The 18,848-nt window shown below is 37.1% G+C and overlaps 1 protein-coding gene across 3 annotated transcripts in view; it reads left to right on the top strand.

Moving 5' to 3' along the window:
• The window catches only part of KIDINS220 (kinase D interacting substrate 220), an 80,591-nt gene that overhangs the window by 24,121 nt on the left and 37,622 nt on the right, over nucleotides 1–18,848 (top strand). For all 3 annotated transcript variants that reach the window (XM_055810217.1, XM_055810218.1, XM_055810220.1), the window contains exons 10-22: nucleotides 810–908; nucleotides 1,306–1,404; nucleotides 2,304–2,481; nucleotides 2,928–3,092; nucleotides 4,464–4,643; nucleotides 4,996–5,161; nucleotides 6,087–6,238; nucleotides 6,699–6,988; nucleotides 12,519–12,659; nucleotides 13,282–13,525; nucleotides 13,693–13,781; nucleotides 14,755–14,899; nucleotides 16,450–16,612. In XM_055810217.1, coding sequence (XP_055666192.1) covers nucleotides 810–908; nucleotides 1,306–1,404; nucleotides 2,304–2,481; nucleotides 2,928–3,092; nucleotides 4,464–4,643; nucleotides 4,996–5,161; nucleotides 6,087–6,238; nucleotides 6,699–6,988; nucleotides 12,519–12,659; nucleotides 13,282–13,525; nucleotides 13,693–13,781; nucleotides 14,755–14,899; nucleotides 16,450–16,612 — 2,111 coding nt within the window. The remainder of the gene's footprint in view (nucleotides 1–809; nucleotides 909–1,305; nucleotides 1,405–2,303; nucleotides 2,482–2,927; nucleotides 3,093–4,463; nucleotides 4,644–4,995; nucleotides 5,162–6,086; nucleotides 6,239–6,698; nucleotides 6,989–12,518; nucleotides 12,660–13,281; nucleotides 13,526–13,692; nucleotides 13,782–14,754; nucleotides 14,900–16,449; nucleotides 16,613–18,848) is intronic.

Consider the following 18,848-nt stretch of genomic DNA (forward strand, 5'->3'; position numbering starts at 1 on the left):
TATGTGTTCAGAGGCTTTTCTTAAATGTCTCTGCACATGTGTGCCTCAAACAGAAAGAGTTGTGGTGCAGTCACTAAGCTGCACAAAGATTGCAGGCATGGAGTCTTGCTGGGACAGCACACATGGCTGGGAAAAAAAAAAATCACACAAATTGATTTGCAACTTATCAACCATTTCCCCTGGTTCCGTGATACAATGTATGGCTAATCTGGGTTCTGGTACTTGGGGTTGGCTGTTCATGTCCATCTACTTTTACAGCTTTCCAGCTTGCATGGCCTGGTTTTAGGCCAGCCAACCAATTCAAGAGTTTTATTAGACTACACTGTAAAATTGAGAACAAAAATGGGAAAAATGTTGTAAAGGCCTGGAAGTGGTTAGCACAGGAATATATATATATATAAAAAATATTTTTTTAACTGCAGAGAAACATGACTTCACATAATAGGGGTAAACCAGGACAACATTATGGAAAAAGTTGGTTTTATTTCATTAGAAAACTTGTATATTTGAGTTACAACTGAATATATATAATTTTAAAAGTTGTTTCAAGATAGGTTGAATCTGCTTGGATTGTTAAAGCTCTTAATATATTTGGCATAGGTTTTTAAAATAGACTTGTGTTCTCTAGCCACATTGTCATTCCCCCTCAGCGTTCAGCTGGTGTGTCAATTGGATTTGGTGGTGTTGCCCTTTGCCCTGAATTGTGTTAAATTTGCTATATTATGTGCTGTTCTCAATACTTTGTGTACAGTTTTTGAAATTAATCCAACTGTAAACATTGAATACTCCTTTTTTTTTTTTTTCCGCAGGATAATAAAACTGCATTGTATTGGGCAGTTGAGAAAGGAAATGCTACAATGGTGAGGGATATCTTGCAATGCAACCCTGATACTGAGACTTGTACCAAGGTAATGATGAGAATTTGAAATGAATTGCTTTGTTTAACGTATGTTCTCAACTCCTGTGTGATGTTAAGATCATAACACCAAATTCAGTTTGTCAAGTGTTGGTACCTTGCACATTGTAAAAAACCAAACCCCAAACCCTTCTGAAATAGAGAATTTATTCTCAGCAGTGGTAATGTCCCCTTTGTTGATAAACGTCACCTGCTACTAAAACTCCATAGCAGGGAAGGTGTGGGTACTTTCAATAACATACGTGCTGAAGTGTTGTTACTTGCACAGTAAGATTTAATTTTAAAATTATCTTTTTGTGTTTGGGATTTAATTTGTTATGCTGTCGCTAGTTTTTGCTTGGTTTTGAGTATATGGAGATCTTTTTATTATGCCTACTTTTCCCTTTTAGGACGGAGAAACACCGCTTATAAAGGCAACCAAGATGAGAAATATTGAAATAGTAGAGCTTCTTCTGGATAAAGGAGCTAAGGTCTCTGCTGTAGACAAGGTAAAGCATATCTGTTTACTTTAGGATGTGTAATCATTTTAGTTTCGCAGTAAGAATATTGTAGTGAGCTGTCAAGGCTAATACAGAAAGAGAGCTTTCCATATGCTTAATAATTAAATAGACTATAATATTTAAATATGTATTAATTCTCACCATTAATATATTGATCTTTTGCTTGTATTAGGATGCTTTTAGTAATATGAAAAGAAAAAATTCCGGGTTATCAATAAAAATTTCACAGATAAGAATACTATTTCTTAGTACATTTGAAAAAGAGCATAGTGTTTGTGATTTGTCACAGATGTTTGTTTTTGATTAATAGACATTAAACTAAACAATACCAAGGAGAAATAGAATGGTTTGTTGCTGTCCTCTTATGCATTACCTACTTTGACTGTAATCCTTTTAAATACAGAAACATTTGGTAATTTTAAACCTCTTAGTATTATATTTAGGGCATATAAGTAATAGTGTTGATTTGGTGGGATAAGGAAACTTTTACCGGAAAGCTTTTTCGAGAAGTTTGAACAGACATTGAAATCATTCTTAACAAGCAGTATCTTTTGTTCCAACCAGGTTTCTGAATTTGCTCGTAGACACTTGTTTCTAAGTAAAGATTACAGTTTCCATGAACTTTAAGATGCTATTATAAACATTTGAGAAAGAAGAGGCTGCCTTAGCTTTAGCATTACAAGAACTCCCTTTTCACATGTCTTTTCTGAAACTTTTGCAATGCTCTTTTGAGGGGAAAAAATGCTTGCTGTAAGGTGTTGTGATGTTTGGAATACCTTAAGATGTATTTCAAGTAAATAACACATCTGAAATGATGTGGAACATACAGTCTGTTCATAAGCTTAGGAATTCATGTTAGATATTACTCATTTTTCACTTAATTGCAGAAAGGAGATACTCCACTTCATATTGCCATTCGTGGAAGAAGCCGTAAACTTGCTGAATTACTCTTAAGAAACCCAAAAGATGGTAGATTGCTTTATAGACCAAACAAAACAGGAGAAACACCTTACAATATTGACTGTAGCCACCAGAAGAGTATTTTAACACAGATATTTGGAGCCAGTACGTATAAGTATTTAATTTTCTATTTTTTTTTACTTGCTTGTATATTGAGAATCCAGTTTATTCAATTCTGTATTGAAAAGTGGTAACTGTTTAGGTTTTTTAATCGTGCAGCTAATGGGAGAGCTTTAAAAAAAATCAGTTCGCAAAAAAAATTCATCATTCTAAAAGCCTAACAAAGGTCAAATGTACCTTTTGTTTTTTACTTTGACATTTGATACTGTGCAACTTCTGTTGGTCGTTTTGTTTTTACATAGATTTTGCTTGTGTAGGAATAATTTTCTTTTGACTTACTGTGATTCGGGTTTTTGTTTGTATCTTTTGTGTTAAGCTCTAATGGTTTTAATACAAATACAGGCGAACCTGTCATGATTCTATGTATGAAAATTGTCATATTGAAGAGATTTCTAAAAGCAAAGTTCTGTAACATAGTATTTGTATTACAGGACACTTGTCTCCCACGGAATCTGATGGTGACATGCTGGGCTATGATCTGTACAGCAGTGCTTTGGCTGATATTCTGAGTGAACCAACCATGCAGCCACCTATCTGTGTAGGCTTATATGCACAGTGGGGAAGTGGAAAATCTTTCCTGCTCAAGAAGCTGGAAGGTAAGAGTTGATTTAGCCTTTTCTGTAGGTTCAAATCTATGAAAAGCATCGCGTGGGGGTTACTAGTTTTTGTGACAGCCATTGGTTGATGTAATGTTATATGCAGGATTTAAATTTTGGTGTGGTCAGGTCATCCACAGGTTGCTTTGTTCATTTATACATTGTCGATTCCATCTTTAAGTGTTTATGTCTATTGTCCTGTGGGTTTCCTGCAGCAGTGAATCTACCCTTAGGTACTGCTGAAAGTATGGCTGCTGAAATGTGCCTTTCTAAGGGTGTTCATGTGTCAAATCAGGTTCAGACCTCTTTTGCTGCAGTATTTATTTATTGTGCCTCCTAGGAGTTGTCTTTTTTTTTCTTTTATGTTTAAGAACAAATTCCAGGCTATTAATATTTTTTCTTTCTAGTATATTTTCTGTGTCTAGTTTTCTTCCCTTTTTCCCTTATTTACTTTGTTTTTTTGAACTTTCTGAAATGATAGAGGATGGCAAATGCAATATATGAAGAGCGTCAATGCTTTTTGCAGTGGAAATAGACATCTTTTTTACAGTTTTAGCTTTTTCTAACAAAGGATGTTTTTCCGAGATGTGCAGTATAATTCAAAGTACTTTCACCAGTCTCAATGTTTGTTACTTTTTGTGATTTCCGTGTTTTTAAAAGCTTCTATATTAGTCAAAATAGGTCTCTGTTTATTTTGTTCACCTCATGCCCCATGTCATAAACAAAAAGCAGTGTGCATTTTTGATTGTGGTGTTTATTGCTGATGAACTCTTAAATTTTTAAAACACTTTTTCAGTATTCCTGTACCTCATTCATCTTTTTATTCTGGATTGTGTATTTAATATTTCTTATCCAATAGATCCTAACTAAGTTTCTTCAGGAATTCCTGTTTTAGTAAATAGGAATCAAACAAACAAGTAAATACTGAAGCCTTTACATTGTACTGTTATATACGACTATTTGGGGAATATGGTTCACATTTCGATGAATGAAGTTTTGGGGGTGTTTGGGGTTTTTTTGACAGATATGATGTATTTATTTTTCTTGGTTTCATAAAACATGTTTTAAACTTTTGAAGGAGAATAGGAAGTGACATAGGTTTTAATATGCCTTTAAAAGTAGAAATTGACAGCAAACAGTGCAAGTATTATGTATGTAAATCATTTCATTGCATGGATGAGAACTTAGGGTTTGCGCTTAAGTTTGAAGAAGAATTCAAGCATCGTTGTCTTTTTTGGATCAGTAATAGGGAAAATGTATGGAGTCTAGTGAAAGGTGTGTGTTTTTCAAAGATGATCATTATTATACCTTTTTTGCTTTCTGTTCTAGAATGTTAACGTGTGAAAACTGCTCTTTGTCTTTTTGTTTCAGATGAAATGAAGACTTTTGCAGGACAGCAGATCGAACCTCTTTTTCAGTTCTCCTGGCTTATTGTATTCCTCACAGTTTTGCTGTGTGGAGGTTTGGGTTTATTGCTTGCTTTCACAGTGGATGCAAAGCTTGGAATAGCCGTGTCGCTCAGCTTATTAGCAGTTCTCTACATTTTCTTTAGTAAGTCTTAATTTATATGAAGTTTTGGAAGGTTTTTATCTGTTTTGGGGATTCAGTATTGTTTTGTAGACATGCATTGTGATTCAGAAAAAATATTAAATATTTTTTGTAGAAAATAGGATCCCTTTGGACCCTTTCCTTGTGTTTTGCATGTAATTTGTGAGAGGGTATTCTTAAAAACAAGAATTTAGTATATTAACTTCACTGTGTTGCTGTTGCCATTCTCATTTTTAGCCATAACTGTTAAATATTCATTAGACTCCTTTTATCTGTTCAGACTTCATGGTTCTTTCAGTTGTGAACATTGACTAAAATAGAGCCATAACATCTTTTTAAATTTTCAATATTTTAGCTGTAATTTACTTTGGTGGCCGAAGAGAAGGTGAGAGCTGGAACTGGGCCTGGGTGTTAAGTGCAAGGTTGGCAAGACATATTGGATATTTAGAGTTGCTTCTCAAACTCATGTTTGTAAACCCACCAGAATTACCAGAGCAAACCACTAAAGCTTTACCTGTCAGGTTAGTTATTTCATTTATTTACTCTGAATGGATAATTCAGGTTCACTCTATCAGTTTTCAAACTCTGTATTAATATGCATGTTTATCTTCTTATGAAAAGCTGATGAGATTCCTGTTTGAAAAACAGTAGCCCTGGAAGATCACGTAGTTAATTTTTTTCAGTGGGAGGAAGATAGCATTGTTTTCAAGAAAAACTCTTTGCCAGTCAGTGAAAGGTACTGCTTTTTAGTATTAGGAGTTTTGACTCTCTTATTAATAGAAATTTGCAACAGATAAAATAAGAATTTAATTTATAGGTTACTGTGTTATGTGTAATGCTTGTTTCACCGATTACTTCTGTTAAGGTCTTTTTTAAATTATTTTTTTTTTTAATTTCCCGTAGGTAGAGCATCAGACTGCTCAAGGCTTCTAGTTTACCTGAAAGCGAGGAAAATTTATGCCATGTGTTTTATCATTTTGTTTACTCCTCTTGTTTAGAGACTTGTATTTTAGCCTCATGGTGCTTTTATGTGATCTTGTTCTTCTGGTTTTTTTTTTTAATTCTCCATAAATATTTGAAAATAGCTCAGAATGCAGTTTTTAAAATGCTTGTCAGTATTGTATTTTGGCCTTATAAAGATATTTTTATTTTTTTACTGCCATCTGAGGTGCTGTTAGTGACATGATCATTTTTATCATCTTAAGAAATCAAGTTTTAGGATAGGAAGTGGGGCAAAGAAGAGGTCGGTAACAGGAGAAGTAATAAAGAAAAAATATTTAAATTCCATGCAGAATTTAAAAAAATTTAAATATTCAAGTATTTTACATTTTGTGCCACTTGAAAAAACTTGCAGTTGCAAGGATGCAGAAAGATTTTTGTTTTGGTTGCCAGAAAATATTTAAAGCTTTCTAAAGCATACAAAATACATGGTTTTTTCTCTTTCAGATTTTTATTTACAGACTACAATAGACTGTCCAGTGTAGGTGGAGAAACTTCATTGGCTGAGATGATTGCTACCCTCTCTGATGCATGTGAAAGGGAATTTGGTTTCTTAGCAACAAGGCTATTTCGAGTTTTCAAGACAGAAGATACACAAGGTTTTTGTTACCTGAATTACATTTCCGACTATTTCATTTCAATGCACTGTTATCAGGGGTTCTGTTTTTCACATTATAAGCTCTTTTTAGAAACTGTTGTAGTCGTGTAGAAATCTATACAGAAGGGAAAACTCTTTGTATTGTTCTGGAGAGAAAAAAGCCCTGATTTCTTTGCTCATCTTGATTTTATTAATTACGTAAAGGAATATCTTCTGTGAAGTATAGGTTTCAGAAGTGTCAATGGAAATGTATATTTATATGTCATCCTTTTAGATGCAGCATGGTATTTCTCCATAGCACTTCAGTCATTGTTTCTAAGTCAGATTGTGACGGGATGGTAACGCTGCAGTAACCTTTTGTGCAAGTTAGTTTTTAATGAGAAGTATGCAAGTTAATAGATTTTGTATGCACCTGTTACTACATTTTACATTAATTTTAACAGCAAATACTTGTTTCCTAGGTAAAAAGAAATGGAAGAAAACTTGCTGTCTCCCATCCTTTGTGATTTTCCTGTTTATACTGTCTTGCGTTGTTTCTGCAATTGCCCTCCTGGCGATTTTTAATGTAGAACCGGCCAACATGACAGTGAATGTTATTCTTATATCAGTTACCTGTGTTGTTGGTTTGGCCTTTATCTTGAATTGTCGCACGTGGTGGCAAGTGATGGATTCAGTTTTGAATTCTCAAAGAAAACGTCTTCACAATGCAGCCTCCAAACTTCACAAGTTGAAAAGTGAGGGGTTCATGAAGGTAATCATTTGTATGAATTGACCATTAAAAAACCTGAAACAAATCCCCAGACCTGTAGCCTTCTCTCCTGGTTTTGACTGAGATAGTTAATTTTCTTCCCAGTAGCTGTTACAGTGTTGTGGTTTGGATTTAGTATAAAAATAATGTTGATGACACAGTGATGTTTCTGGTTGTTGCCAAGTAGTGTTTATACTAAGTTAGGGAATTTTCAGCTTCTCATACTGCCATACTAGTGAGAAGGCTGAAGGGGCACAAGAAGTTGGAGGGGGCAGAGCCAGGACAGCTGATCTAAACTGGCCAAAGGGATATTCCATACCATAGAGCATCACGCCCAGTATATAAACTGGGGGGAGTTGGGTGTCGGAGGGGATCGCTGCCTGGGGACTGGCTGGGCATCGGTCACGGGTGGTGAGCAGTTGTACTGTGCATCACTTGTTTGGTTTGGGTTATGGTTTTTCCCCTCGCCTTGCTACTTTTCTTTCTCTTTTTATCATCTCCTTTTTCATTACTATTATTATTACTTTTTACTTAATTTCAATGATGAAACTGTTCTTATTTCAACCCATGGATTTTATGGGGTTTACCTTTTTTTCTGATTCTCCTTCTAATCCCACTGGGGGCAGTGAGCAAGTGGCTGTGTGGTACTTATTTGCCAGCTGGGACTGAACCACAAAAGTCCGTGTTGGTGCCTAATGTGGGGCACAGAGTGTTGAGATAACAACAGATCTGACCAGAGTGTTAAAACAGACTTGTTATAAATATTCCTTTTGTTGATTTAATAGTTGCTGGTCACAGTGTTGATTTATTTGCTCTCAGAGCTGTTGCACATGTTCAGAGTTGTGTTATGATGTAATACCTTACTTTCAGTATGTGTTCCCTGGGTTTGTATTTATCGCCTCTGGGGCCTGGGCTAAGGTTCTTGTTTTGTTGTACTTTGTAATGCTGGCTTGTGATACAATAGAAGTGCTGGTCATGAAACTAATCCGGTACGTGTATTCAGCATTGCCATCACCTCTGTACTTTGGGAGTCATGTAATGGGAACTATTAATAAAACCTTGCCTGCCAGGTTGATTACAGTAGTGTTTGAGAATTTTGAAGATTGTGGATATCCTTGGGATCTTGAAACCAGCGTGGTCCTAGTGCAGAGAACCAGCATGTTGCTGAATGTGCTCCGGAACTTGTTTAAAGTAACTATTTAAGAATACCACACAGAGATCTGTCCCAAGGCTGGACAGTTAAGAGTAGCAGGGTGTGTGGGATAGTATGGGTAAGTGCCTAGGACAGTGGGCACCTCCAGTGTTTTGGAACTTCACCCCTGAACAAGTGCAGAATCCAGGAAAACCAGTGAAATACTAGGAGAAACCATGCTGTCACCCTGGCAATTGTGGAGAGACAGAAATCACTGCAGTGTGCTGGGGCTTGACCCATGCCTGCTGGGTGCTGTTCAATGCTATTCAGTACCCTTAATGGGAAGAGAAGGTTTCTGGATCTGATGGCAAAGTGACAGACACTGCGGCTACTCCAACCTTGGTGATAAGACACTGCGGCTGAACCAGAGAACCAATCCATGACAGTATCAGTCACCCCTATACACAAGAAGAAGTGGACATGAAAGTCAGCTTGTTTAGTAAAGGAGAACGAAGCAGGACGTCTCAGGAGCAAGAGGAAGAGGCAGAACAAGAAGTAATCACTTGATTCCTGTCCCTAAGTGAGCTATGGGATATGTGAAAAGATTTTTAGCTGTTTGCCAGGTGAGCACATTATCACCTGACTGCTCTGATGTGAGGTGACAGGGCTAATGGTTCAGAATTAGAGGACAGGGAAGCTGAGCAGCTGGGATCGCTTTCTAGGGAAGGGAGTATTGACAAGGTGATTGGAAAAGGGACACAAGTCCTCAGCTGCTGGAGGTGACTCCTGTGAAGCGTGAAGGAAAGGTGTCCCTTCAAGGAAGATGTTACATGTCGCCCAGGCAAGTGGACTGCAATAGAGAGAGGTATCCGGTACCTGAGGGAATTAGTCATGCTAGAGATGATTGGTTGTGACTCAAACAACATGCAGTTACCCACAGATGCAGATCCAATGCACACAACCCATGTGGTGGAAATTTATATGGAGCACACCAGCATTGTATGCCAGGTCATTGGCATCAATGAGCTGTAGAGATGAAAGGGCACTGGTGGTGGATGAAGTGGCTTGCTGACTTCAGGTATACGAATACAATCTCTCTTCCTCCCTTCTCTCAGCTGTGGAGAAGTTGGTCCAGCCAACTTCTATCAACAAGGATAGGTCCTACTCCTCACCTGTACAGACCTGCGGCTCTGCTATTAACAGTAAACATCCTTTTGCTCGAGAGGGAGGAGGCAGAAGCTACACACCACGGGGTACACTGTGATTTTACCTGTGGGACCATGGAGAGGACATGAGGAGGTGGGATGGAAAACCCACCTCAACCCTAGAAGCACGGGTACTTGAATTTCAAGGAAAATCAATCACAAATAGAGGTACTTCCAGGAAGGTTGCTGCTGCAGTCTCCAGTGGGCAGTTTCCCAGATGGAGTGAAAGGGCTGACTTAGTCCTGATCCTATGGAAAGAAATTCTAACCCATTTTTACAAGAAGTGGAGAACCCTATGACCAGGATTAGAAGGGCCCTGCCCCCAGCTGCGTGGAGGAGAGGGACAAGCAGGTTTTCTGCACTGTGTGGATCTGATGGCCTGGCACGTCAGACGCAAGGAGTATAAGGCTCTAGTAGATACTGGTGCACAGTGTGCCCTAATGCCATCAGGCTATACAGGGGGTTGAACCCATTTGTATTTCTGGAGTGACAGGGGGATCCCAGCAGCTAACTGTGAGGCTGAAAGAAGCCTGACTGGGAATGAGTGACACAAGCACCCCGTTGTGACTGGCCCAGAGGCTGTGTGCGTCCTTGGCATAGACTGTCTCAGGAGAGGGTATTTCAGGGACTCAACAGGGTACCACCGGTGGGCTTTTGGTGTAGCTGCCTTGGAGATGAAGGAAATGAAGCAGTTGTCTACCCTGCCCAGTCTCTGTTGTGAGGTTGCTGAAGGTCAAAGAAAAATGGGTGCCGATGGCTACCACAGTGGTGTGCCGGTGGCAATACTGCACCAACAGAGACTCCCCGATTCTCGTCCATAAGTTGATTCATCAACTGGAGAGCCAAGGAGCGATCAACAAGACTTGCTCACCCTTAACAGCCCCATATGGCCAGTGCAAAAGTCTAATGGAGATTAACAGTGGACTATCGTGGCCTGAATGAAGTCATGCACTAAGTGATGCCATACCAGACATGCTAGAACTTCAGTATGAACTGGAGTCAAAAGCAGCCAAATGGTATGTCATAGCTGATACCCCTAATGCATTTTTCTGAATCCCTTTGGCAACAGAGTGCAGGCCACAGTTTGCTTTCATTTGGAGAGGCATCCAATACAGCTGGAATTGACTGGCCCAGGGGTAGGAACACAACCCTACCATCAGCCATGGGCCGATCCAGGCTGTGCTGGAACAGGGTGAAGCTCTGGAACACCCGCAATATATTGGTGATATTAGCGTGTGGGGCAATACAGCAGAAGTTGTTTCTGAGAATGGGAAGAAAACAGTCCAAACCCTTCTGAAAGATGGTTTTGCCATAAAACAAAGTAAGGTCAAGGGACTTGCACAGGAAATCCAGGTTTTTAGGAATAAAACGGCAAGATGGATTTTGTGAGGATGGATGTGAGCAGCAAAATAACAGCTAGGTCTCCACCAACTAGTAGAAAGAAATAGGCTTCCTTAGGTGTTGATGGTTTTCGGAGAATGCATATTCCAGAGTACAGTCTCATTGTAAGCCCTCTCTATGAAGTGACCTGGAAGAATGATTTCAAATGGGGCCCTGAGCAATGACAGGGCTTTGAACAAATTAAACAGGACAGTATTTTTTCTCTTTCTGTTTTTGTTATCTCCCTTTTCAGTAGTATTACTATTAGTAGTATATTTTATTTTTTTTTCAGTTATTAAACTGTTCTTATCTCAACCAATGGGTTTTACCTTTTTTCTGATTCTCCTTCCCATCCCTCTAGGGGTGTGGGGGGTGAGCAAGGGGCTGTATGGTACTTAGTTGCCAGCTGGGATTAAACCACAAAAATCTTAAAATAGAGATTTATTTAGTTTAGTCATTTATTTAGTTATTTATTTAGTCAGGCCAAGTCTTACAACGTTAGAATGAGACTTGGTAAGTTTTTGAAGGGAACACTTCTGCTGGTGTACAAGATTACTACTTCTATTGCTGCTGGTGTACTTGGTGTGCAAGATCTGTCTGCTCAACTGGGAATGTTAAATTTGGGTTATGTTTTCAGTTTCTAATTTTGTTTTTGCTGAGAGGAAGGTACTAGGAAAACAGTTGTTCTAAATGATCAGTGTTTAGTAAAAGCTTACTTTAGATCATAAGATTAGAAAGAATAACTTAAAGTAATCTAAAGGTGAAAAACTAAGCGTAACTTTGGCTGTCTGCAAGACCTCTTTACCAAGAAAGGAGTGATAGCACTGAAAGAACATCCCAAAACAGTCCGCATCTCATGAAAAATGATAGAAAATACTATTGTTTTGCTGGGTTGTGTCTAAACTGATAAAAAATGTACCCATAAGGCTGTCATCAAATATCCTCTATGGTCTTATTTGAAAATAAATTTTAGCGTCATGATGGTTACCTCTGTAGGTTACAGCTCATACATTGCGTAACAATATGTTGTGGTGATACTTTTTGTAGCACAGAAGACATCTGTGTCTTGCTACTGTGTTTCTTGACAGTTGTTTTTTGAGGGGTATTTATCCGGCATAATTTCAGCCATTTAAGAGTTAGGTTCACCCTTTGCAATCCAGGGAGAGAAATAGGTTTTTTTATTTCGTATGAGTGATGTGATCTTAATGTGCACATTCAAGTTTAATCTAGTGGTGACTAGATCAGTTTTCAGTGTCTACCTGTTAGCTGCTGAAATTAGGGCAGGTGAATTCCACCTTTGTGTCTGTATTAAGGGTAGCTGTTAACTGTGTAACTTGATGCTGAAAAAACTTTAAAAATCTTCAGATTTCATGTCCTGAATAGGAGTGACTGAGCATTAGAACATAATTTGCTTAGCTGAAAGGCAGATAGAAAATTTTAGTGTACGTTTTATTTAAAACCTTTTTTGAGGATTAGATGAAGCTACAAATATTCTTGTTTATTCTTGAAATACTGATTTACTGTGCTTAAATATTACTTTCTTTTAAAATAACTTTGCCATGGAATTTAAATGAGGATAGTTTGTGATGTTAAAGTGGAATATGCGGTTCTGCTGTACATTTTTGTGCAAATTGGAAATCAAAATTTTGTAAGTGGCACTTTAGGACTTTCACTTTGGGTATTTATAAGTTTACTTTTGTAACCTTACTGAAGTATTTTGGGGACAAGTAGCAATCTGCAAAATGAATTATATGCATTTCTGTGAGTTTTAGATATTATAGTGATATCTTTTTCTTTCTACTTTTCATTTTTATAGGTTTTGAAATGTGAAGTGGAATTAATGGCCAAAATGGCAAAAACCATTGACAGCTTCACTCAGAACCAGACAAGACTTGTTGTAATTATTGATGGATTGGATGCTTGTGAACAGGACAAAGTTTTACAGATGCTGGATACTGTGAGTTGGATCATTTTATAAAGCTGATCTCTGGATCATCTGGATTATCTCATTCATAGATGAGCTCAGATACATACAGTAATTGTGTCTGCAGAGTCCGTGTGTTGTAGTCTTTTAATGTTTGTGTGCATTGGCATAACTGTAATATAAGAGCAATGGGTTTTAACAGTTGAAAATTAAATCCCCGTAGTACTACACGTTAATACTTTTGTAAAGTTTTGAAATAATCATATGTAAATTACTGAAAATTAATACTCTGTTGAAATAAACTTAAATGTTTGGAGAGGTTTTCATACTTACTTTTTAAGTACTTTAGATGAAAAATACTAAAATGGTAAATATTGGGGGGGTGGGCTAGAACATTACTGCATAATACCTTCTTGGTGATTACTTCCACTGTAACTACTACTGCTAACTTGTCAGGTATGGTTATTTCTGATTATGAAGTTCCTAATATTAGATATATCACACTGAAGGATGTGACATCTGTATACATCTCTTGTCCCATCAGATTTATAATTCAAACAGAATGAACATAAAATGTTGAGTTAGATGTTCAAACGATCCACAACTATTAATTATTAATTACTGTTAACGGAGTGTTCCATCTACTTTTTTACAGGTGCGAGTCTTGTTTTCAAAGGGGCCATTTATTGCTATTTTTGCGAGTGACCCACACATTATTATAAAGGCTATTAACCAGAATCTCAACAGCGTTCTACGTGATTCAAACATAAATGGACATGATTACATGCGAAACATAGTCCATTTGCCTGTTTTTCTGAATAGCCGAGGGCTTAGTAATGCAAAAAAACTGATGGTAGCTTCGACAACCAATGGAGATATTCCGTATACAGATAATGCAGGTAAGGTTATGCAGCAGGATAACACAAAAGTTACAAAACCAGTGTTCTGAAAATCTGTTTTTTGGAACAAACTACTTAAATAATTGGCAGATTTTTACTGTTATTTTAAGATCAGTCAAATGTATATGAATGGAGAAAATGCTTAGCTTTTGTTTTCTTTTCTGTAGGATTGCATGAAGAGGTTGACAGAAGAGTTTCTCAGAACAGTCTTGGGGACATGACCAAGCTTGGTAGCAAAACAGCTCTCAATAGGCGGGTGAGAAAGATTTGTAGAGTAAATGGAGATACTGATAATACCTTTTTTCTTCTCTTTTCTTTTCTTCTTTGGCATTTTTAATGATGTCCACTTGGAAGACTTATTAAACCATTCTTATGAAATTAATATAAATGATCCATGTAGGAAGAGTACAGTTATAAATCAGCAGAGTGATGCACTGTCAAAGTGGAAAAAGTTTACTTTTCCACAAATACTTAAATTCAGCTTTCTGTGAATGCCGAGATGATACAGCATGCTGGTAGTAGCTATGATCTATGTATGTATGTATATTTTGGATTTTTGTTTGTAAGCCTGCTATCACTTGATCACAGGATGTTTCAACAAGGGGCAGTAATTGAACAAATCAAGGAATTTAGAATATTATAGTACTAGAATTCTACTGCAGCATGTCCAACACACTTTCTTTCCTGCTTTCTGTTCTGTTACCCTATCTTTATGTAAGATCAGGAAGTGGTTGAATAAAAGGTATCTAGGAAGTAGTGAAAAGCAACACAGTCTGAGGATTCTGAGGTTTTTCAGCTACCGTAGAGACTTGGGGAGTTCTGTAGCAGAGGAACCTGATGTTCACTTCAATTTTAAAATGTAATTAGTAAGTGGATGGCATTTAATTTTTTTAAGAGAAAGTAGGAGATTATGATGGCTATTCTAAAATTAGTAAGCCTTTTACAGTGTATCTCGCTGTGTCACTCTATTTTGCCCTCTCAGAATTGGCATGGAACCAAAATGTGTAACTCTCACTAGTTCTTGGCTTGTATGGAAATCATGTTCAACTGTGACCAGAATTTAATTCTGATTTAGCTGTGTAAATATTTTTATGGTATTTCATGTCAACTTCACAAACACATATTCACAAAGGTTCTAACTTTATAATCAAGTAAAACTGAAGTACTTAAAATACATTAAAAGTTTTTGATACTAATCAGTATTCATTGCTTTTTTGTATCTTTATCAGGATACTTACCGAAGACGCCAGATGCAACGTACCATTACCCGCCAAATGTCTTTTGATTTGACCAAGCTGTTGGTTACAGAGGATTGGTTCAGTGATATCAGTCCTCAGACCATGAGAAGATTGCTAAATATTGTTTCAGTAACAGGTAGGTGTGGCATGTTTGTGTACAGTAAAGTGTGTTGTATTTTGATTGCTTGTAGTTACTTCTTAGTGTGTAAACTAAACAAGTCAGTCCATGTGTTGATTTTAAAAATCCTTCTGATAGACTATTTTGTGTAGAATAAAAAAAAATTAAATATTTGTTGTTTCATTGACTTCAGTTGGGAGGCAAATGATTCTAGTCTACATTTTTAGGAAATTTTATATTTGTAAATTTTTAAGTGGGATAATAAAATACATTTTTCAATTTCATAATACTCCAATATGAGCAAAGCTTGTAGTACTGCTGGTATCTTAAATGGTAAACTGCGAGGCAAAACCAGGTATGTGTCCTTTATGTTTCTGCTATGGGTATTTGGAGTCTTTTTTCTGTAAATGGTTGTCTGGGGCTGACGAAAACATTTTATGAACTGTTTTCCTTCAAGAAAACATAATCAAGACATTGTATCTTTGAGGTTTAAAAACTGGAAACAACTAGAAAAGGAGTTATGAAAGTCTCATAAAATCACGCTTCATATAGCCAGTGAATGGGGAATGATTATTTAGTGTCTTTTTCTGTTACAGGCACTAAAAGGCACTGAATAACCTTACAGCTAACTGGTTCACAAATAGCAAGTTGAGTTACTTTTCACACTGTATATAGCTAAGTGCATAACTCTACAAAAGTATCATATGGATGCTGGAAGCTTACATGGATTCAGAAGCAATTAAATATCTGAAAAGTAAAATTCATCGTCTGGTTTTTGCAAACTATAGTACAGATGTGCAAGTATAACAAAATCATAAGCTGTTGCAAAAACAAAAAAAATCCTGCAATAACACTTCTAGTGTACTATTATCTGTGAGTATATATATATGATGATTTCATGAAGAGCTTCATGAGCAGAGCCTTCAGCCTGTAAGTTATACATCATCACCAATATTAATAATGTAATTCTAGAAAATTGGCTAAAACTTGAAATATATGAACTGTAGCATTAACTTTTTCTTGGTTTTAAAATTAACTTCATTTGTGATCCATACCTTGTCTTACTAACTTAAAACAGTCTTTTCTTTATAGCTTTGAAGTTTACTTCATTGGTTCTTGAAGATGGCAGTTGTATGCTTAACTTGTTTTGACCATATTTCATATGTTAATACATAGATCTTTCACAGTATTAGCATGATTCTTATGTTTAGATTGAGAAATTAATGCTGTATGAAATACTCTATTGTTTTTTGTTACAGTAACTTAAGGTTCACCTGCAACAGGATGATAGTAATCAGTGTTTAACCTGAAGCTGAAGTTGACCGTTTTAGAGAGTCTCAGGTTCTGATCATGTATTTTCAAGAAATTTTATTAGGTTGTCAAACGATATTTTTAGATGTGACTTGAAGTGATTTTGAACTTACTGAGCTAAAAATACAGTAACAGGAAATTCACAGATCAGGTTAAAGGACTTGCATAGCTGTTACTTTGAGGAGGGAAAAAAACCCCACAGCCTTTCAAAAGAGAAAAATCCCCTGTGTTTCTTCCCACTTTCCCTGTTATATTAGGTCGTTTGTTGAGAGCTAATCAGATCACATTCAACTGGGATAGACTGGCTAGTTGGATCAATCTCACAGAGCAGTGGCCATACAGAACATCATGGCTCATACTGCATCTTGAAGAGACAGAAGGTGTTCCTGATCAGTTGACTTTAAAAACCATCTATGAAAGGTAGGTGCTCTTCTGTTAATGGTATACACCTTCATGATTAAAATATTAATCATTGTTAATAATTGTTAGAGTAATACAACTTTCAAACACCTACCAAGTTGTAATCTAAAATTCCCACCATCTTGCTCACCTCTGTCAACTTTTGGAAACTTCTAAATTACTTTAATTGCCATTTGGTGTATCATGGACGAATGTGTGCTTTGTATTAAAACCACAATTACACTAGAATTCTTTCACAGATAGCTATCTGTACTTCTGTTTTTTCTTGATACAATTTTCATCTTTACCTTGGCCAAGCTAGGAGTTAGGTTTTCTTCCCTAGTTAGAAATCTGAACTAAGCGCTACAAAAACTGTCCATACTGGTAAAGGTCTTTGAAGGTTTGGTGCTTAGCAAGCGTGCTTGAAACTATGGCAGTGCCTTATGCTGTGGTTAAGGAATACAAAAGTGAAGCATGACTTTTTCCATTGCTGATACAAGTTGCTGTCCAACTGAGCTGTGTAACTGAGAACAAATTGTCCCTGTGTTGTCAGCAAACATGCCTCTCCAGAACCTGGCTGCTTGTAAGAAAGGGCTTGTGGATTGTGGCAAGTGACCTAGTGACAGTAGGAGGAATGGAAGAGGAAGAATGTGACTGGGAGTTGGGCCTATAGCAAAAATGCAGAATCTGAGAATGAAAGCCAGTGAGAGGAAAGAAGGGTTTGACTTTGGTAAGAAGTAATTGAGATCAAACGAAAAGGACAGCTGAGGTAAAGAGTGAAGACAGGGATTAATTGAACGAGTTACCAGAAAATCTAGAGACTTTTCAGGGTCCAGGGAAAGAATAGAGAGGAGAACGAACTTGGACAGAAAATTTTGGGAAGGTGCCCTGCACTGGGAATCAAGGAATGGCAGATGATGAACTGGATGGGATGGACTGGAAATAGTTGAAGTGCTGAGAATGGCATATGATTGATTGGGAATGACAACTGGAGTGAGTTGTATTGGGAAAGTCAATGTAAGGTTAAGATTTGAAAACCCAGAAGGTAAAGGGGCAAGGGTCAACTGGGCATGATGAGGCTGAGGATTTAAATATACAAAGAGGGCAAGTAGTAGACTGGAGTGGCTTCAAGCTGGGGGGTTGTTCCTGAAATACCAAACTTCAAAGGTAAATGAGTGATTAGAAAACACTTTCCTCTAGAGAATGGGTCTAGTTTCTGGGTTTTGCATTTCCTATGTGAGTGTAAGATACCTGTGAAATCATAAAGTAATGGGAGCCCACCTCTCCATTGTTGGTTCACAGGGCTAGTGTCACAAATCTTTATGTGATCAGGTAGAGTAATTCAGAATCATCACGGATTCCCTCTCCTGCCATGCTTTTCAGTACCTTTGCTGTAGGTGTTTCTGACTTCCCGTTATTTAGATCTGCCATATGTCATGTTTCACAATTTTATATTTTCAGTATTTACCCAACAAACTTATTACAGCTTTTTGATTATTATCATCAACAGTAATAAATCACTTTGGAGTGATTGAAGTCCAAAGCTGTCTTCAAGACATAACAACCTTTATGTTTTCTGATAAACCTAAGGAGGTATTAGAGACCTGATTTGTTCTTGTAAATAGGTACTAGTAATTACAGTATAAACTAACATTAAATCTGTAGTAAACCAATGTGAGGAGAAGGAAAGGACAGTCACAATTAAATGTGAATGGCTTATTTGGGTTCTGGATTATTTGTTGTTAGTACAGACACTTGAGCTGTTGATATTCAGTGCCAAGTGGAGTGTGTCAGGGTTTATTAGTTCAGGTGTGGAGGAGATTAATGACTTCTGCTATGCTGTTGTACCTCTTGCTGTGCAGGTTGTTTGGGAGTAATATAGCCACTTGAGTGGAGTGCCAGTTCATAACTGACAGTTATAAACATATAAATAAATTTATAGTGTATAAAACTAGGATCTGTAATGTGAAGAAACAATGAAGAACCCTGTACTAGATATTGAAAAAGGGAAGGTGATGATCTTCTTTTAAGTAAAGCTGTCTGTATTCTACCTGCAATACCAGGAAAACAAGGACAAGAAAAAGGACCAACATTCAGGATTCTCTCTTTAGCAAAAAATCCCAACAGGATTATTTGATATGAAAATTATAAAGCTACAAGACTGAGTTTAATTAATTAGCCATAAAAAAGGGGGGTTCATAATAACAACATCGGTGCATGATCAGGAAGAGAGTTGATGTCTCTTAGCCACTTCTGT

The sequence above is a fragment of the Falco peregrinus genome, chromosome 7, assembly GCF_023634155.1.
Source record: "Falco peregrinus isolate bFalPer1 chromosome 7, bFalPer1.pri, whole genome shotgun sequence".
In the NCBI taxonomy this organism is placed as follows: Eukaryota; Metazoa; Chordata; class Aves; order Falconiformes; family Falconidae; genus Falco; species Falco peregrinus.